Raw genomic sequence first — 21449 nt, forward strand, 5'->3', positions numbered from 1 at the left:
GGAAGACAGATGCCGAGGCTCTCGGACATGACCTGAACCTCGGAGGTTCAGGTCAGCCAGGCAGGCCCCTTCCCTCCCTAAGCCTCGGTTTCCTCCACTAAATGAGGAGGGGGGATGTTAAACCCACACAATTCCTGAGGTGTTGTCGGACTCGAAAATTCTATGGTTCAAGGTAGGCGATTTTCCCTCTGGAATAATTTGAGGAAGTCATGTAGGATGCAAGGTTGTGCAGAAAGCTCCTGCTTACCCTTCACCTGGCCTCCCTGTGTCAACATCACCCACGCGACCACAGGACGGACCCCCGTCAAATCTAAGAGACCAGCATTCCTAAGTCACCGTCACCTGAACCCAGGCTCTGGGATTTCACTGTCTCTCTGCTCACTTCACCGTTGGGTCCCAGGGTCCAGTCCAGGATCCAGGACCGCACTGCGTCACCCGCCTCCTGAGTCTCCCCCGGCCCCGGGAGTTTCTGTCCTCACTTGCATTATCTTGACCACAGTGCGGCCCTGGATACAAGTCGACTTTCTCAGACCCTCGAAGAGGGATGTCAGAGGTGGGAGTGACATACGGATGGAGGCAAAGGGCTGGGGACAGAAACCAAAGTGGGGATGGGACCCGGAAAGGCTGCGCCTCCAAATGGGATCCGCTGGCCGAGAGCGCCGTCACGCTGCGTGGTTGCCGTTCTACTTGCCAGCCGTTAGCAGAGCTCTCACAGCCCAGAGCTGGATCTTCGTTGTCTTCAACGCGAGCGTCTGCACAAACACTGCCAACTAACTTTAAGAACACAAATGGCTGCGTCTCATTCCTTGGGAATCCTGCCAGAGAATGACCAAGTCTCTAGAAAAGTTTTAAAAAAAGGCAAAGAACCTACCCAATGCCTGGAAACAGGGCCCATATTTTAAGCCACCTGTACAAGCTCAATTCACCTCCAGCGTTGCCAGCAGAAAGAGGACGACACCACTGCTGGGATCAGAAGTGACCGTCAGGTCTGTGGCTGCTCTGACATCTTTGGACAACAGGTGTCCCAGACACCAGGGGTCTTAACTGTGTCCTCCATCCCACGCTGCCTATCCGCGTGTTTAAACTAACAGGCATGTGGCAAAGGGACAGTGGTCATCAGCTGGGAGAGTATGAGAGTGTGACAATTTCGGCAAAAGCATCAGGGGAACACAGCTTCCCCTGCCTGGGGCGGAAGCGACGACTGAAACGGGAGAATCTTTGTGTGAACGAGCCACCAGCTGCAGGAATTCCTTGAACGGATGATGACCCAGCTCCACAAAAGGCCAAGACTCTTCCTCTACGGTATAAACAGTGGGCTCAACTTCCCTGTCGTATGTTAGGGGCCGCTACATCTCTGATAAATACCTGAGGAGGAACCTTTATGTAGTTTTCCTTTAAGGCATTTTTATTGTCAGTGAGGGCTTAGCTTCAATACCAAAAAAGCCAATTCTGATCGATGAGAACTTGATTCTCTTAAAGTAGTTATGAAAAAACGGGAAAAGGAAGTCTTATCCAGAGAAAGGAAGTCTTATCCAGAGAGTTCCCATCGTGGCTCAGTGGAAATGAATCTGACCAGCATCCACGAGGACGCAGGTTCCATCCTTGGCCTTGCTCAGTGTGTTAAGGATCCAGCATTGCTGTGAGCTGGGGTGTAGGTCACAGATGTGGTGTGGATCCCGTGTTGCTGTGGCTGCGGTGTAGGCCAGTGGCTACAGCTCTGATTCCACCCCACCTGGGAACTTTCATATGCTGCACCTGCGGCCCTAAAAAGACAAAACCAAAAGCCAAAAAGCAAAAACTAGGGACTTTTAATGTGTGGCATGAGGGAAAATTTAGTAACTACAACAGGATTCTATTCCCCCCCACCCCCGAGCCATGCCCAGGAAGTTCCCGGCCAGGGACTGAACCTGTGCCACAGCAGCGACCCGAACCTCTGCAGTGACAACACTGGGTCCTTCACCTGCTGCACCACAAGGGAGGTCCTAAACCTCCCAAATTTTACATGTCAGCAAATAACAATCGTGGTGTGGCAAACCAAAACATGGCTATAGGCTGAACATGGCCCACAAGCCAGTGGCCCACAAGCAGTGGTGAAAAGGGCTACAGAGCCCGCATCTAAAGGCCTTTAGAAGGTTTTCACAGTAGAGCAAGAGACAGGCACGCAGGCGCAAGATCAAATACAGAGGACCTTCGAGGGAAGTCCTGCGTGATGATGAAAAACAGCGTGGCGGTGGTTCATTTCCTGTTAATGGCCTATCAAGAGTCCTTGGGCGCCAGAACCAAGTTTCTTTAACAAAAGTAAGCACGAACCCTCTATGTTCTTACAGCAGCACAGAGTTTTACCACTAATTTTCATATTAAGTTTTCTACTCGATCCCATTATCGTTTTTTGGAATAACAACATGGAAGCCCAAAGCAATCAAATGACTTGCCCAAAGTGGAAGAAAACGGAAGCTTGTGACTCGTAGGGACTGGTCTTCCATGGCCTGGCCGCCCAGGATAACCTCTTTCATAGACACTGGCTAGCTCTTTTGCTTTTCTCACTGTATCTGTAACATTCTAGTGCTGCAGCCCACTAGAGCCAGAAGGGCTGTGCCAGACCATCTAATCTGCTCCCATCTTGTTCCTGGTACCAGCCAACACTTCCTCAGTGCAGTTACGGCCTCAGGGGGAGAGAAGATCGGGTGTGGAGGGCGGAAGGGTGTGTGTGTCCTTGCAGAAACCACCTCCAGCCCCGCAGAGCGGCCCCTCCAGCCCGGCTGGAAAACCGCTGGGCTCAGCCATCCCTCTTATGAGTCTCTTGACGGGTCAGGAAATGGAGGACTAGCTGGATGGTGGAGCGCCCCAAGTTCACAGAGCTACCAGGGGGCAAAGCCAATCCTGGAACTCAATCCCTTAAACTGAAACATAAGGTGAAGGGGGACTCTGGTGTCTCCAAATACTCTCGACGGCGTAATGGCAGGCTGCTGGACGAGGCAGTGGTTGTGTAGCTGCTGAATGACTTTCCAGGGACAAAAGACGCGGCTTCTCTTACCTCCCATCCTTCCATTTCCAGTCCTCTCTTGCCATAGATGTCATAGATGGCCCTGGTCTGCGGGTCGCTGAGCACTGCGAATTAAAACCAAACACGTTTGCAGCAGGCGTCACTCCCGGTTCTGAGCACAAGGTCACGAGGCAAGGCCACCCGATCTCACTCCTCTCCGTCCAACCACAATCGTCCCGGAGACCCCGCTCCCAGCGCGGCTCTCCTCTTAACTGCCTTAGATCCACTTGAGGCTGTTTCAAGGTGGCTACTACCCACAAGAAACAGCGGAGGGATGTGCCCAGGCTACTCTCACCGCCCCAGTCTCACTCAAGGACGGCAGTCTTGAAAAGAACTTGGTAAGCTTCCGCCACAGTCCACCAAGGACCGACCGTGGCTTGAGAGAGTTAACTCCAGTTTCTAACGAAGCCTAACGTAAGAGTAGGGACAGGCTCTGACCAGAAAAATCCGACTGATTATTTAGTTTCACTAACTCCTGCAATAGTCTATGTGAGTTTTGGGGCTTTTTTGTTTGTTTGTTTACTGGCACCTCTCTTCTTTATCTGTACATCATTTTATTTTATTTTATTTTGGCCGGGCCCGCGGCATGTGGAAGTTCCTGGGCCAGGGATTAAACCCTTTCCTCCACAGCAGTGACAAAGCCGGATCCTTAACCCACTGAGGGAATTCTTATTTGTAGATCACTTTAAAGGACACAAATACCTGTCACTATGGTGATATAAACACCTATCACTTGGGTCATGTTACCTAAAATACATCAGAAAAAGATTTTTTTTTTCCGGTGAGGGCAAGAGCCCTTACGCAAAGGATGGCAAACTGAACTGAAATCTCCATACAGCTGCCAGCCGGCATCTCCTCCTCGGCCGGGCCCATCTCTGCTCAAGACCCTTGAACCTTGTCTCCTCTGAGACGGCCCTTGTATATTTTTAGGCCTAATTAAAAAACGATGTAAATGACTCTATCCATATTCAAATCTAATGGGGAAGAAAGAAATGCTGACCACTGAAAAACTCGGGTGCCAAGCTTGCGTTAATCTCTAGGATTTAAGAAGGAATTATTTATTCACCGTTGCAGTCTCCCTTCAGGCTGAACACTGGGACCAGGTCTGCTGCTGCAGCATTTTCCCAGGCCCTGGGAGGGTTTTTCCGTTAACTCTTTCCCAAATCATCAAACCAGTACAAACCAGCGAGGTGGGTAACTGAGACAAGCAAATACAATGAAGGGGACAGGCTTCTGGTCAAGCTGTATTCGGATCACACAAACAGTCTGAATAGGGACGTTTGGTGCAGACACAAGCTGGCTGTACACGACACGCGTCACAGTCTCAGTTTTATTGGTCATTAAAATCTAACTTGTTGGTAACTCTGTAGCGAAATACAGCACACGCTTTTCTGTCTGTGACAAGAAGTCTTTATTTTATAAAGAAAATCTAATTCTGGTCTAATTAAGGAGCAAATCGCCAAAAGGCTCTGGAATGACTAACCTACCCTACCTGCCATACACACTAAGAGGGATGTAATATTTTTAAAATTCGTATTTTTTAAGTTGTGGTCAAATGTACACCACACGAACTCGATCGTTTTAACCACGTTCAAGTGCACAATTCAGGGGTTAAGCACATTCACAAGGCTGTGTAACCACCCGCACCATCCGCTTCCAGAATTTTTTCATCATCGCCAACAGAAACTATACCTGTTAGGGACTTCAGTAGCTTATAAAGAAATATATCACCACACTGACAGATGTAAGTATAAAGATCGGAATTACTTGATTCCATTCCCCTTAGGCTTCTGACGAGCATCTTCTTTGGTTAGAACCTGAACTGAATGCTGCGGAACCAATAAAATCCCTTGCAGGTGGAAACATGGGCTCTGTAATTTCGCCCAAAGAAAAGAGGACAAAGAAAGCTTGTTTGCAGCCCTCAGCCCTGTACCGCTCAGAGGGCCCTTCTGAAGGAAACCGGTGAGCGATTTAAAACTGGAGCATCCCCTGCAGTTCGGTCCTGGCTGGTACTCGACGCATGTGCTCATTTCCTACTTACTGGACACATATTGATTCTGCCAAAGCAAAACACTGCTCTTTCAAAGGGCCCTGTCAGTAAAATCACTAACCTAAGCACCTCTTTTATAAACCTCTGAGGACGCTCTTCTTCTGTCCTCTACAAATCAAGCCTCTTCAAATCGAGTACCTGCTACCAGGGCACTTCTCTAAAGCCAAGCCCTCCACTGACCTTCATAAGCCTGGTGAACAAGGTTAAACAGTCGTTCCGCCTGTGATTTGAGCTCTGGGTCTCTGTGCTTGTCGGGATGGTAGAGCATACACAGCCTGCGGTAGGCAGCTTTCAGCTCTTCAGAAGAGGCCTACAGAAAGAACAAATCCAATTAGCGGGCCATCAGTGCGACTTAAACATTATCAGGATCAGAATCGGCCTGGAAATGGGACGCTGTCAGCTGCTTTCCAGCATGTTTGCTCTTTACATACAGGACATAATGAAGTTATGCTTTATCACTTCAGTAAGGGTCCTCCCCCCCCCGCCCCAGTTAATAAAGTGATCGATTATGTACAGCAATAACCACTGTGTCTTGCTGGGAAACGCTGCTATCAGATGCAGCCAAAGCCTGTGTCCCTACACGGGTTCTCTGTGTGCTGAGCTGGAAAAGAAAACGCTAAAGAGACCTGCTTACACGGCGATGGCATAAGGACCGCGGTGTGGCACACGGAGGCTCCTGGGCTAGGGGTTGAATTGGAGCTGCCGCTGCCGGCCTAGGCCGCAGCCCTAGCAATGCCGGATCCTTAACCCGAACCCTTATGGATACCAGTCGGGTTTTTAACCCACTGAGCCACAACAAGACCTCTGAACCTGCTTACCCTTTTCTTTATGTCTGTTGAGAGCTGCATTCCTGGTATATGGAGGTTCCCAGGCTAGGGGTCAAATCGGAGCTGTAGCCGCCCGCCTACACCACAGCCACAGCAAATCGGGATTCGAGCCGCGTCTGCAACCTACACCACAGCTCACGGCAACACCGGACCCTTAACCTGCTGAGTGAGGCCAGGGATCGAACCTGTGTCCTCACGGATTCTAGTCGGGTTTGTTAACTGCTGAGCCACGATGGGAACTCCCTCTGCTTACTCTTTAACCTAAGTTATTTAAAGTAAATCCTGCCCAGGTACTCTGGACAGAGAATCTGTTCAGAAAAGAAAAAAGCTATATACTATAAGACAGAAATGCCATGCTTTTAATCATTTTTCTGACAAAGGAATTTCAATGAATATTCATATTCTTAAAAATCAAAGATGGCGCTCCCATCCTGGCTCAGTGGTTAACGAGCCTGACTAGTATCCATGAGGATGTGGGTTTGATCCCTGGCCCCCCTCAGTGTGTTAAGGATCCAGCATTGCTGTGGCTGTGGTGTAGGTCGCAGCTGCAGCTCCAATTCAACCCCTAGCCTGGGAATGACCATATGCCGCAGGTGTGGCCCTAAAAAGAAAAAAAAAAAAAGAAAAGAAAAGAAAACAAAACAAAACAAAACAAAAAAAGAGGACTGTTCCAGCTGGAGCACAGGGGATAAAGAATCTGACTGCAGCAGCTGGGGTTTCAGCTCCAGCCACAGGCAGAGGGTTAAAGGATCCAGTGTCGACACAGCTGTGGTGCAGGTCACTGCTGTGCCTCAGATTCAATCCCTGTGCCTATATGCCTTGGGTGCAGCCATAAAAATATATAAATTTAAAAAAGGCATAAAATGGTAAACTCATCACACATTTCTATTCAACTTGAATCTAAAAGGCAGCACGTAAAGCAGGCAAAAATGCTTTACGACCCTACAGTAAAAACAAACTGCCCCCCCACCAGTGCCCAAGGGCCTCCCACCCCCAAATGCAACTCCCCAACTCTTAGTAGTGGTCAATTTGAGGGGAAAACGCATCCTAACAGGGGCACAGACGGACTCTGGATCTGTTTTAACCACACAGAGGGAGGGAGGAAGAGTGAGGACAGAAAGCCACTTTCTACTCTGCCTCATGTGCGGCAAGAAGTCCTCAGCAAGAGACTTTGTCAGAGGCTCTAGAGACACCGTATCATCCACCAGGCCAGGCCCTCAGGTGGCTTCTGGGGAAGTACTATGTCTTTTTTTTTGGCCGGTGTGCAGTGGCTGACGTGGAATCTCAGTTCTCAGACCAGGGATTGAACCCAGGCCGCAGTGGTGAAAGTGCTGAAACCTAACCACTAGGCTGGCAGGGAACTCCCGCTATGCCTGCGTCTGTAACAACCTCAGGGACCATTTTTATCAGTTTATCAGAGGTGATGCCAAACGGGTAGCTCTGGCTAGATGATTTGTCAAGGAAAGGCATTTTATTTGGGGAGGCAACGCCACCATTACGACCACATTAGCAGGCTCTGGGTCACTGACAACATGCCAGAGGGGCCTGAAAAGCCAGTCCTCTGGGTAGAGCACTGGAGCCAGGTCCCCCGTGAGGATGCTCGGTGCTGGGATCCACAAATATTATTTTATTTTTTGCCCTTTTAGGGCCGCACTGGCAGCATATGGAGGTTCCCAGGCTAGGGGTCGAACAGGAGCTGGGAACAGGGTACATAAGGAGAGCGGGTCACAGGGACAGGACCAGTCAAAGGGCCGTGGTTACGAGGCAAAATGGTAAACTATATTTTCCCTAAATTTCCACAATTTTTCAACATCTTCCAATTCCAGGAGTAATGGCTGCTTTTACCAATGAAAAAAGGCAAAACTTTAGTAATAACTCTTGGCATGAAATTTAAGTACTTTAGATGGGATTAATTTATCCAGATGCCAAGACCTTTGTGCACGTTTACCAGAGATCTCCAACAAGGAACTCAGAAGACACTGAACGTCCTGGAACGCCAGGTGGGTCAGTCACACTGCCGGGGGCCCGGGTGCCAGTCCCCAGGCTGCGTTCTCTGTCTGAGGAGTGGGTAGCTGGATGGGTGACTGCCAAGGGCCTTTCCAGCTCCAACATGCCCGGGTCCTGTTACGAGAAGAGCCCAGCTAGACCCGGACCACTCAGCTGTCCTTTAGCCCAGACAGAGGCGTGGTGGTGTTTCAAATCAGCAGCTTCTTGGAGTTTCCATTAACTGCTTCACTGGCAAATGGTCAGGGATCTCGCTGGCAGAGGGAGCATACTTCTGCCGCCGAGGCTTAGGCCAGCGTCTGCGCTGGGCGGCACTCGTCTCTTCCTCCGTCTGCTCTCTGGTGTGGCCTTTGGGGACCCTGAAGTCCTCCTCCTTCCCCGCCTCTGGCCCCTGTGTGATGTGTTCTGTGCTCACACACCAGCCTTCAAGGGGAGTGATTATGCACACAGGCCTCGGGCCAGGGAGCTTCCTGATCCTGGCCCTTCTCAAAGGCTAAAGGGCGGGACACCTGTGCTCAGGGGCGGAGCGGGAATGAAATGACAGGGTGGCCGTGAAGTGCTCTTGCAGTGCCCAGCACCCAGCAAAAACCTACTAACTGCACCTCTTTTAAAACCTGTTCTTGGTTTTCTCACCTCGCAGGTGTAGACAACAGCACCTCTCTCACGCTTACTGAGGGGAGCTGATGAGCTAACAAGTGGAGATGCTCTCAGAAATCCCTTGCGCACAGCAGGAATTTATCATTATCGTCACAATTCAGTTTTCTTTCTGGGCTGCGCCCCTGGCATGTGGAACTCCGGGCCAGGGATCAAACTCAAGCCACAGTGTGACCACGTTGGTTGGACCCCTGACTCACTAGGCTGCCTGGGAACTCCTGTCACAATCCAACCCTGACATCCCTCTGCAGACTGACCAGGAGAGTTCCGAGAGGAAGCTCAGCCCTGGGACGCAGATCCCAGGCACCACGGAATCGTGAAGCGGCCCGTGTTTGTGAAAATTCACCGAGCAGCAAAGTTGACGACGTGTGCTTTTCTATACATCTGTTCTATTCCAAAAGAAACACAAGACATAGAGAGGGCCTCAACGCCCCCACTTCCGTGGTCCCCCTTGCTTTTTCCTACCATGGGCGTCTTGCCCTGCTTACGTCAATTATTCAGTGCATTCCTTGCCACCCTTACCAATATGCCACCTGTGCCAACCCCCAATGTTTACGCAAAGAGATAACAGTTGACTAATGGCCAACGAAATGATCTTCTCCAGTAGGTTTACTTCTGTGACGATGGAAAAGGGCTCCTTCCTTCCTGAGTGGGCATGACAAACTATTCTCTTTCCACAAATTTTATTTTATTTTTTGCCCTTTCAGGGCCGCACTGGCAGCACATGGAGGTTCCCAGGCTGGGGGTCGAATAGGAGCTGCAGCCGCCGGCCGATATCACAGCCACAGCAACGCCAGGTCTGAGCCACGTCTGCGACCTACACCACAGCTCATGGCAACGCCGGATCCCTAACCCACCGAGAGAGGCCAGGGATCAAATCTGCGTCCTCATGGATACTAGTCAGATTCGTTTCTGCTGAGCCATGACGGGAACTCCTTTTGACTTTATTTTTTAATTTATTTTTGCAAATTTTAATTGTTCTTTCCAGCATCTCATAAAAATTCCAAGTGCAGGATTAGACAGACTCGACTGACTTTAGGTTATACTGCTATTTCTTGGTGGTTAAAAGTAAACCGGATGACAAGGGAGTAGACTCTTTAGTCTGCTGTGCCTTCCTTGAGCATATTAATAAATGGCTTCATGTGCTATGGATTAAGTAATAGAAGCGAGAAGTTTCATTTTTAATAAGTATCACATTCAATAAAAGGTTAGATTGGACCTTTTATCATAACTGAATAGCTAAGGTCACAGGTTCGATATTTCATAAATGATAAACTCTTTCGCTATCATGAAAATACTGGTATCATGTCAAAACATGTGATCCCACTAAAAATGATACCTAGGGGAGTTCCCATCGTGGAGCAGTGGTGAACGAATCCATCTAAGAACCATGAGGTTGCGGGTTCGATCCCTGGCCTTGCTCAGTGGGTTAAGAATCCAGCATTGCCGCGAGCTGTGGTGTAGGTCGCAGACGCAGCTCGGATCCCGTGTTGCTATGGCTCTGGCGTAGGCCAGCGGCTACAGCTCCAATTCGACCCCTAGCCTGGGAACCTCCATATGCTGCGGGAGTGACCCAAGAAATGGCAAAAAGACAAAAAAAAAAAAAAAAAAAAGCCTAAAGTTATATACTTATTTCTAAAATTCTATATCAAATTAAAAGAATATCACACTTTACATCTGAAAAGTTTCATCATCTCAATCATCTGGTTATCATTTCAATGGAAAGGACATCTATCATAAATTCAACCTTTATATATCACAAAATTCATACTGAAAGGGTCCCTAGGCACTTGCAGAGTTTAGTGGTCTGTTAAAACTGTTGGATTAGATGCCGTATGTTACAAAAACGTAATAAAGCACAAAAAAGAAATTCAAGGCAAACAGATTAGAAAGGAAAAAGTAAAAATGTCTGTATCTGCAGATGTCGTCAAAGTAGAAAACCATAAAGAATCTATTAAAAAATCCTAGCACATGATTTTCAGTAAAGTCATGTGATACAGGCTCATTGTGCAAACATCGATTTATTTCTATATTCTAAAAACTGAAATTTAAAGACGGTATCATTTAGAGGACCATCAACAAACACAAACTACTAAAGGACAAATTTAACAACTGCAAGACGCATACAGGGAAAACCACAATGCAGTGCTGACAGAAATGAAGACAGACCAAAAATAATGGAGCGATAAGCCGGCTTCCCGCATCAGAAGATTCAGTATTATTAAGACGTCAAAAATTTCCCAAAGCCACCTGTAGACTGAACGCAATCCAATCAAAATCCCAGTTGGCTTTTTTGGGTAGAAACAGACAAGCCAAGTCTAAAATTTATACGGAAAAATGATATGGAGCGAAAATAATTTCACTTTCCTAGTTATTTTACTAACCAAAATAACTTTGAAGGGAACTGGAGGACTCGAGCCACAGAACTTTAAGATTTCTGACCTGCTACAAGACAGGGGGATGCCAGTGAAAGAAGAGATATGCAGCTCAGAGGGACAGAAGTGAGTCCACATGCAGACCCCCATATACATGGTCGGTTGATTTTTGACAAGGTGCTGAAGTAGTGCCATGGGGAAAAGGCCGTTTTGCAATATGTGATGCTAGAAGAAGCGAAATCCACATGCACAAAAATGCACCTTGACCCACCCTGTGCAAGCCTCCACCTGCCTGCAAGAGATGCTCAAGGGAGTCCTGCAGAGTGAGATGAAAGGATACCAGGTCATACCTCAAAGCCACATGAAGAAATGGAGTCCTCAGTAAAGGTAAATGCATGGGTAATTATAAAATCTAGTATTACTGTAAAAACCTTTTCTAACTCCACATCTTAGTCTCTCGATGACTGAAGAAACTAACACATTAGGAGTTTCCTGGTGGCTGCGGTGGTGTGGGTTTGATCTTGGCCTGGGGACTTGTGCATACAGCAGCAGGGAGGAAGAAGGAAAAGAAACTAACTTAAAAAAAAAAAAAAAAAAAGGATTAGCTAAAGCTAGTCTTATAATTCTAGCTTGTAACTTTACATTTTGTTTCTACATAAGAGACTAACGCATTATAAAGAACGATGATTGCTTCATTGTTTAGGCATATGATATGTTTGTGGGACATTACTGAAGGTAGGATGGTGTAAATTCAAAGTAGTGTCCCAACTTAAGGATGTTAAATGTAATGTAAGGTGTTAAATGTGACCAGAAAGGAAATAATTACAGGACACACATGAAAGGAAATGAGAGCTGAATTAAAACATCTCACAACAAAAAAATCAGCTAAACACAAGACAGTGATATGGGAAAATGAGGGACAACAAGAGGGCGCATAGAAAACAAACAGCCAAGTGTAGAAACAGTCCCTCTCATCAGTCGCTACCTCAGAGGTCAACACATTAAATTCTCTAATCAAAGGTCAGAGGCGGGCAGAACGGGTGAAAACAGACCACACTATGCTACTGACACGAGACTCAACTGAGATCCAGACACAAACAGGTGGAAAACGAAAGGATGGAAAAAGACATTCCTTGCAAATAGTAATCAAAAGAGGGAGAGTGGCTGTACCCATACCAGACAGAACAGATATTAAATTAAAAGAAGTCTATAAGACACAAAGAAAGATTTATGAATGAGGTTCTGTACAGTAAGACAGAATAATTAAGAATGTAAGTACCTAACAGACCATCAAATATATAAAGCAAAAACTGACAGAACTGAGAGAAATAGACAGTTTCACATAATAGTTGGAAACGTCAGCATCCTAGAAACAATCAGACGTAAGGAAGGAAGCGGAGGACTTGAATGACGCGATGAGCCAGCCAGATCGAGGGACACACAGGGCGTTCTGCCCACTTTCTTCTCAGGAGCCCATGGGACATCTTCCAGGGCTGACCACTTGTCACGCCGCAATTTAAGTCTCAACAGACTTAAAAAGAGAGACGTCACACAAAGCATCTTCTCCAAACACAATGGGATGAAACTGACTACAGAAGAAAAACAGGGAAACTCATAAATTTGTGACACACAAGGCCCTCTTACATGACCAACAGATAAAAGGGGAGAAATCACAAGGGGAAAGTAGAAAACATTTACGAGATGAAGGAAAACGAAAACACAACACACGGAAACTTTAGGGATGCCGTCAACACAGCGCTAGAGGGGAAATCTACGGCTATAAACACGTGCCAAAAACCAAGAAATCAGAGTCCCTGTTGTGGCGCCAAAGAGGCAAATCCAGCTAGAATCTGTGATGATGCGGTTTGATCCCTGGCCCCGTTCACTGGGTCAGGGATCTGGTGTTTCCCTGAGCTGTGGTGTCGGTCACAGATACAGCTTGAATCCTGAGTTGCTGTGGCTGTGGCTGTGGTGTCGGCAGGCAGCTGTGGCTCCAGTTCGATCCCTAGCCTGGGACCATCCATATGCTGCGGGTGCCACCCTAAAAACAAACAAACAACAAGAAATCTTATAAGTTCCCTGGTGGCCTAGTGGTTAAGGATCTAGCATTGTCACCGCTGTGGTGCAGGTTCCATCCCTGGACAGGGAACTTCCACCTGCTGCAAGTACAGCCAAAAAAGCAAAACCAAAAACCAAACAAACAAAAATCTCAAATCAACAACTAACTTTACAACTTTTAAGAAACTAGAAAAAGAAGAAAAACTAAACCCCAAGCTGGCAGGAGAAGGAAACCATCAAGATTAGAACGGAGATAAATGAGAGAATAGATAAAAAACAGAAAAGAATGAAACCAAAAGCTGCTTCTTCAAAAAGATCAGCAAGGGAGTTCCCTGGTGGTCTACTGGTTTGGAGTTGGCACTTTCACCACAGCAGCGTGGGTTTAATTCCTGGTCCAAGAACTGAGATCCCACGGCAGGCCGCTGCACACAGTGAGAACACCAAAAAACCCCAAACCAGAAAAACCAACAAGAGTAATGATAATAATAAAAAGATCAACAGGCGACTCTCTGGTCCTCCGAACCCCAGTGGTCAGAGCTGCTCGTGTCTCAGTGTTTCTCCAGGACCGACCTACCCTGGGGTGATGTGGAGTACAGCACATTCCCTTGTCACCCAGACACCGGTGGGCACTGGACGGGTCGTTGCTGACCACGTTTGAGGGGATGCACGGCAGAGAGCCGCCAAGGCAGGCCCATCGACGCTCTCGGCTTTCCCCTTGGCTGGGCTCTGCTACTGCAGCGATGATGATGTGGGCATCTGCACAGCTGTTGCCCTGCTGCAGAAGCTCTGAGCTTTTAGACCTAGTGCCTTGAGAATTGACTGGACACCTCCTTGCCTCTGCTCTGCCATGCCCTTCAGCTCACCGTAAGGAGGAAATAACAGATAAGCCCATCAGTGAGACAAACCTCTTCTCCTAAGCGGTGGGTTATTTTTGGAATTTAATCTTTGAGCAAAGATTTGAGAGGAATTGTATCCAAGAAATTGTGAGACTGAGCTCTCACAAGACTCAGTGCCTCTCAGCTTCTCATGAGATGCAGTGTAACTAACTAGGCAGTACACACGAGCTTTTGCCTTTTCATTTATCAAACTCTTAAAGGGAATTCAGCTTTGACTCTCAGTATCTGCTCACACTTCTGTATGTGTCCCGGGATGATGGAGAAAGGGAAAGACTGTTAATTCCTAAGGAAAGACTTCGAGGAAAAGTAGGCAGTGTTTTGTTCTTACAGACTTCCCTCTCTGTTCAGTTGACACCAGTTACTGATGGTTACATGTCCCAGGGAAGTCAGAAAATTGGAAAGGCTGATATGTCATATTACTGACTTCTAAATCCCAGGAAGAAGAGCCTGGAGAGTTTCTGATATAGAGAGGTTCCATGTAGGGAAGAGGTCCCAGTATAGATGTTTCAAAGTGTTACAGATTCTAAACTGAGACCTAACCCTCGCATGTGTTTATTTTACTTGTTCAAAAATAATCTGTCCACAAATATAAAATTATAAGTAATAACTTGTTTTCCTGCTGTGGGGACTGCTAACGCGAAAATGTATTCTATGAAGATAAAGACTTTTTAAAAAAATAAAATGCTCTATAATTAAAGTTAAAAAAAAATCAACAAACTTGATGAAACTTTGGCTAGACTAAGGAAAAAAAGAAAGAAGATTCAAATTACTAAAATTAGAAATGAAAATGGAAGAGTTCCCGTCGTGGCGCAGTGGTTAACGAATCCGACTAGGAACCATGAGGTTGCGGGTTCGGTCCCTGCCCTTGCTCAGTGGGTTAACGATCCGGCGTTGCCGTGAGCTGTGGTGTAGGTTGCAGACGCGGCTCGGATCCAGCGTTGCTGTGGCTCTGGCGTAGGCCGGTGGCTACAGCTCCGATTCGACCCCTAGCCTGAGAACCTCCATATGCCACGGGAGCGGCCCAAGAAATGGCAAAAAGACCAAAAAAAAAAAAAAAAAAAAAAAAAGAAATGAAAATGGAGATTACTACTGATTCTACAGAAATAGAAAAGATTATCAGAGTTCTACGAAAAACTGTATGCAACACATTGGAAAACTTAGGTGAAATGGACAAATCATGAAGAAACAGAAAATCTATAACTAGTAAGGAGAGTGAATGAGTAGTCAAAAACTTCTTGACAAAAAAAATGCCCTGGACCTGATGGATTCACTGGTGAATTCTTCCAAATACTTAAAGAAGAACTAATATCAATTCTCAAACTTTTCCAAAATATTGAAGAGGAAGGAACACTTACAAACTCATCCCATGAGGTCAGTATTACCCTGATGCCAAAGCTGGACAAACGACTCCACAAAAACAGAAGACTACAGCTCCACATCCCTTGTGAACATTGATGCACAAATCCTCACTAAAACATCAGCCAAGTTCAGCAGTGTATTGAAACGATACATCAAGACCAAGTGGGATTTATTTTTGGAATACAATGACAGTTCCATATATGAAAACTGATCAACATACCATATTCATAGAAACCCCACAGGACCACTTCAATTGATAAAGAAAAAAGCACTGACAAAATTCAACATCCTTTCGTGACAGAAACACTCAGCAACCTAACAACAGAAGCAAACTACCTCAACTTAGAAAGTCCGTAAAGACAAACTGAAATCAAACATCATGCTCAATGGTCAAAAACTGATGTCTGTTCTTACCATTTCTATACAGCGTAACACTGCACGTCCCAGCCAGAGCGATTAGGTAAGAAAAAGAAATAAAAGGTATCCAATAAAGAGGAAGGGAAGAAAATATCTGTTTGCAGAGAATATAATCTTCTACGTAGAAAACTCTAGAAAGATTCCACACGCACACACATATCCCTGTTGGGACTAACAAATGAGTTCAGCAAAGTGGCAAGGTACAAAGTCAACCCAAAAATATCTGCTGCATTTCTGTGGATGAACAATAAACAACCTGAAAAGGAAAGGAAGAGAGCAGTTCCATTTACAACAGCATCCAAAACAGATGAAAAACTGAAGAATTAACCAGGGAGGTAAAAGACTTACATAATGAAAGTTACAAAACATGCTGAAAGAAGTTAAAGAGGACATAAGTAAATGGAAAAATACTTCATATGGATGGATCGGAAGCCTTAATATTATTAAAATGTCATTACCATGGAAAGCAACTAACAGAATCAACACAATTCCTATTAAAATCCTAATGCCAGAATTCCCACTGTGGGACAGTGGGTTAATTCATCTATAGTGGCTTGGGTCACTGTGGAGGCTCGGGTTTGCTCCTCACCTGGACACCTGGAGCAGTGGTCAGAGGAATCTGGTGTTGCCACAGCTGCAATCCCTGGCCCAGGAACTTCCACATGACATTTTTTATAGAAAGAGAAAAATCTATTCTCAAATTCACATAGAATCTCAAGGGATCCCAAAGAGCTAAAATGATCTTGAAAAAGGAGGAGGTGGAGCACTCACCCTTCCTTATTTCAAAATTTACGACAAAACTACAGCAATCCAAACAGATTGCTACTGGCATAAAGACAGACACAGAGACCAATGGAATCGACTAGAGAGCCCAGAAATAAACCCTTACACAAACAAATTATTTTTGACAAGTGTGCCAAGACTAAATAGGAAAAGGATAGTTTTTTTTTTTTTTTTTCCAAAAAATGGTGCTGGGATAGCTGAATATTGACCTGAATGAAGTAAGACTCCACCTAACGAAATATAGAAAAATTAATTCAGGGAGTTTCCACTGTGGTGTAGTGGGTTCAGAATCTAGTTGGGGCAGTTCAGATTAAAATTTTAAATAAAAATTTAAAAAGCTGTATCCACGGAGTACATCAACAGTTTTGAGACTTATAACCCAAAACAGCATGCAGCCCCACTCCTCAGATGCAAGCACTTTAAATCTTTCAGCATTTTTCTCATATTTCTAAATCTACTTATACCCTTAATTTTTAAATTTTGGACCTAGTTCTCTTCCACTTCGTTCTGCTTATCATTCCCCTTCTTTCCATGTAATTATCACAACTTTGGTTCAAATCAATACATGTTTTCTTTTTTTTTTTTTTTGTCTTTTGTCTTTTTGTTGTTTTTGTTGTTGCTATTTCTTGGGCCGATCCCGCGGCATATGGAGGTTCCCAGGCTAGGGGTCGAATCAGAGCTGTAGCCACCGGCCTACGCCAGAGCCACAGCAACGTGGGATCCGAGCCGCGTCTGCAACCTACACCACAGCTCACGGCAACGCCGGATCGATAACCCACTGAGCAAGGGCAGGGACCGAACCCGCAACCTCATGGTTCCGAGTCGGATTCGTTAACCACTGCGCCATGACGGGAACTCCATAAGTTTTCTTTTAATTGAGTTTTTATTAGGACTGTTCAATGAGTTCAAAGCTGAATCAAACAGTGATTTCTTTTCTTGAACTACTTTTTATTTCTTGGGAATTAACAGCTGCCTCATTTTTCATTTGCTTTAGCTTTCTTTGTTATCTGTTCTGTTTCTTCTGTTATCTGTTAGACTTCTAATATTCCTCTCAATACAAAAATATCAAATAGTCTGCCATTGTCATTTTTCCATCTAAGGGGCATATTCCCCCCAGAGCTTCTGCACTGTGCTCGCTGTCAGGCATGTGTTGAACAAACTCCCTCCTAGGCCTTCCTGTTGCCATCTCCCTGGGTATCTTTCCTAGGCTGCTCCCCTCTTCTGTATCCTATGCTGCGAGCCGGATGGGACGTCCTGTATCCTACGCTTTTCTCACTCTTGGTTTTTCTTCTTTATTGTGAAGGAGCTGGAGCTTCAGTAGTTTTCTTTACAGAGATTGACTGGGAGGAAAAATGCTTTAGGCTTTGACGATCTCGAAATATTCTTATATATATATATTTTTTTTTTTTGTCTTTTGTCGTTGTTGTTGTTGCTATTTCTTGGGCCGCTCCCGCGGCATATGGAGGTTCCCAGGCTAGGGGCTGAATCGGAGCTGTAGCCACCGGCCTACGCCAGAGCCACAGCAACGCAGGATCCGAGCCGCGTCTGCAACCTACACCACAGCTCACGGCAACGCCAGATCGTTAACCCACTGAGCAAGGGCAGGGACCGAACCCGCAACCTCATGGTTCCTAGTCGGATTCGTTAACCACTGCGCCACGACGGGAACTCCGAAATATTCTTATATTCTGCCTTTATACTTGATAAATAGTTGGCGGGGTCTAGAATTCTAGCATGGAAGTAATTTTTCGTCAGGATTTTCACTATATTGCTCCACTGCCTTCTAGGTTATGGTAATACTGGTGAGAGAGCTAGTGTCTTTCAATTTCCAATCCTTTGTGACTTGTTTGGAAACTTTTAGGATTCTCTTTAATCTAGGATTTTTTTTTTTTTTTTTGGCCACAGCTGCAGCATGTGGAAGTTCCCAGGCCAGGGACTGGACCCACGCTGCAGCTGTAACCAGAGCCACAGCAGTGACAACACTGGATGCTCAACCCACGGCATCACCAGGGAACTCCTGATCTACGATTCCTTTTAGTGTAGGGCCTCCCTCCCAGCCACTGTGCTAGTTACCTGATTGGCTCTTTTTACCTATAACCTCATATCTTTTTTTTTTTTTTTTTTGTCTTTTGTCTTTTGTTGTCGTTGTTGCTATTTCTTGGGCCGCTCCCGCGGCATATGGAGGTTCCCAGGCTAGGGGTCTAATTGGAGCTGTAGCCACCAGCCCACGCCAGAGCCACAGCAACGCAGGATCCGAGCCGCGTCTGCAACCTACACCACAGCTCACGGCAACGCCAGATCGTTAACCCACTGAGCAAGGGCAGGGACCGAACCCGCAACCTCATGGTTCCTAGTCGGATTCGTTAACCACTGCGCCACGACGGGAACTCCAACCTCATATCTTTTGAGAAATTTTTTCATATTAACTATTTCCCCCTCATTTTGCTTTACTTAATGTCTTAGAATTGGTCTCTAGTTTTTAAATCTTACTTTTGTAGATACTTCCTCATCTTTATCCTCCAGCCTTTCTATAGAATTTTTTGTTACTTTTAATTTCCAAAAGCTTCTTCTTTTTTTATATACTATTTCTTTTGACATGTCACCTTGCTCTTCTTTCTTACATGTAATATAACTTTTCTATCTCAGGATGATCCAGTTTCTAAACTCCCTGCATTGTCCGCTTCCTTCACATTTCCTCCCTGCTCTCTGCAGGATCTCAGAATTCCACGCTGGAGCCTCTCCTCAAACGTCTGATGTTCTCTGGCCATGGATTTACACATCGCAGTGGGACAGGAGCAGCTCTCTGGAAGCTGTGTTTCACAGCTTGGATCAAGCTCGCCGTCTGAGGAGTTTCTCTGTGAAATGCCTGGGAGGGCACCTGGAGGTTTTGTGTGGCAGTCTTTTCTCTTAGATAGGTTAGGTCCTTCACAGAAGAGCCCAGAGAACAGGCTGGGAGTCTCGCTGGGCAGGGTGCAGATGCTAATGTGCCCCCTCACCCTCCACTGGCTACATGTCTAGGCTCTAGAGCGTCTGGTTCAATTTCTCCAGAGGATAATTCTCCTGTCTCCTGGCTGCGTGGGCTAACAGATTTCATTTCGTAGAGCTCAATACTGTCATTAAAAAGAAAAAAAAATCTGTCAGTCTGGTAGAAAAAAAGCCAAACACACAACCTCCTTCCCTTTTTTTTTTTTTTTGCTTTTTACGGCCACACCTGAGGCATATGGAGGTTCCCAGGCTAGGGGCTGAACTGGAGCTACAGCCACAGCAATGCAGGATCCAAGCCAAGTCTGTGACCTACACCACAGCTCAAGGGTACACCAGATCCTTAACCCACTGAGTGAGGCCAGGGATTGAACCTGCATCCCCATGGATACTAGTTGGGTTCATTACCACTGAGCCACAACGGGAACTCCCCAAAACCCCTTTGTTTTAACCAGCATTTGTTTATCAGTGAGGGTGAGGATTTCTCCATAAATTGATTTCCACTTTAGATTTCTTCTTTTATGAAATAACCTATTTATTTCCTCTGTATTGTTTGCCTATAAGGTTTTCATCTTTTTCTTGAAATTTTACCAAATATACTGCAGATTCCTTTTGAGTCTTCTGTGTTGCGAATTTTAAAACAAGTTTTACTGTCATTTAATAAATGCAGATGTTTCTCATTTTTTCAAAATCACCTCTATAGATTCTCTCTTTTCTGATTTCCACTATGGTATCATGCTTAGAAATGTCTCCTGGAGTTCCCTGGTGGCCTAGTGGTTAAGGATTCGGTGTGGTCACTCACTGCAGTGGTACAGGTGCAATCCCTGGCCACGGAACTTTGAGCATGCTGAAGAAAGAAAAGTCTCCTGACTACAATTTCAGTGTATGTGCTGCCCTTAGGAAATAAGTCAGCAGTCAAAGTCACGGTTACCTCTTCGCTTCGAGTGATGGAGACCGAATCTGGAATCTCTGTGACAGCACATATTCAAAGAGTACATGGCCACTCTTATTTTCGACCTTCATTTAAGCAGAGTAAGCTAAAGCGTGAGAAGAACATCAGTATGTCTCAACCATGTTTGGACTGGTCAGGATAGGCCAGGTCAGTGGCTCTTAAGGTGTGTCATGAGGCCCCTGGGAGTCCCTGAAACCCTCTCAGCGGGTGAACATGGCAAAACTATTGTCACAATAATTATCAAGATGTTACCTGACCTTTTCTCATCCTTATAGTATACAGTGGGATTTTCCTGAAGCCATACAATACGTGAGGATATTATTATTTTGATGGGTAATGAAATGTGTACTTTGATTTTTTTTTTTTTTTTTAAGCTTTTTAGGGCCACACCTGTGGCATACAGAGGTTCCCAGGCTATGGGTCGAATCAGAGCTACAGCTGCTGGCCTACACCACAGTCACACAGGATCCAAGCTGCGTCTGTGACCTACACCACCAGCTCAGGGCAACGCTGGATCCCCAAACCAAAGAGCGAGGCCAGGATGGGAACTCCCTGTATCTGAGTATTTTTATGTTTTCTGGAAATTTCTAAGGTGGTAGCTTTACAGTATAAATAGGAGTTTTCCGATGACTAGCTATCTCTTGTTATACCTGCTATCTGTGTATCTGCAACCTCATCATGCAACACACAGTTACTGTGAAGTCCTTAAATCTTCTTGCGCATATACTGAAATATAAGAAGTACACTGTGTCTTATTTCACCTTTTATCAATTATTCAGTTTTAATCTCAAATTAAATATTGATGGCTGTAATCCATACAAACAACAGCTCTTTGATAATGTACAGGGTCTTGCCATCACAAGGTTTGAGAACTGCTGGGCTGTGTGATACTGTGGTAACAAACAACTGAAAAATCCCAAAGGTTTACTTTGTTACACGGGTCCATCTCAGGTCAGATGTGTCCATCCCAGTTCTCTGCCTGGCAGTGTCCTCAGGTCCCAGGTGGACAAAACAGACACCCTCTGGAGCCACTGGCAGTCACGGAGGCA

The 21449-nt window shown here is 45.8% G+C and overlaps 1 protein-coding gene and 1 long non-coding RNA gene across 5 annotated transcripts in view; both read right to left on the bottom strand.

The window, feature by feature from the left end:
• Positions 1-21449, bottom strand: part of DNAJC11 (DnaJ heat shock protein family (Hsp40) member C11) — a 68474-nt gene that overhangs the window by 34927 nt on the left and 12098 nt on the right. For all 4 annotated transcript variants that reach the window (XR_014807001.1, XR_014807002.1, XR_014807003.1 and 1 more), the window contains exons 2-3: positions 5274-5403; positions 3035-3108 (exon numbers count right to left, since the gene is read on the bottom strand). Coding sequence is in view for 1 of the 4 variants with exons in the window: in XM_021095266.2 (XP_020950925.1) it covers positions 3035-3108; positions 5274-5403 (204 nt within the window). In the remaining 3 variants the exon portion in view is untranslated. The remainder of the gene's footprint in view (positions 1-3034; positions 3109-5273; positions 5404-21449) is intronic.
• On the bottom strand, positions 18431-18988 carry LOC146402537 (uncharacterized). The gene is made up of 2 exons (XR_014807036.1): positions 18861-18988; positions 18431-18564 (listed from the first exon to the last, which is right to left on the bottom strand). It is a non-coding gene; the product is annotated as an uncharacterized LOC146402537 (long non-coding RNA).

This window comes from Sus scrofa, chromosome 6 (genome assembly GCF_054392235.1).
Source record: "Sus scrofa isolate SSC_HxYL_T2T_F1_AM1 chromosome 6, Sscrofa_HxYL_maternal_Yorkshire_Landrace_v2.0, whole genome shotgun sequence".
NCBI classification, from domain to species: domain Eukaryota; kingdom Metazoa; phylum Chordata; class Mammalia; order Artiodactyla; family Suidae; genus Sus; species Sus scrofa.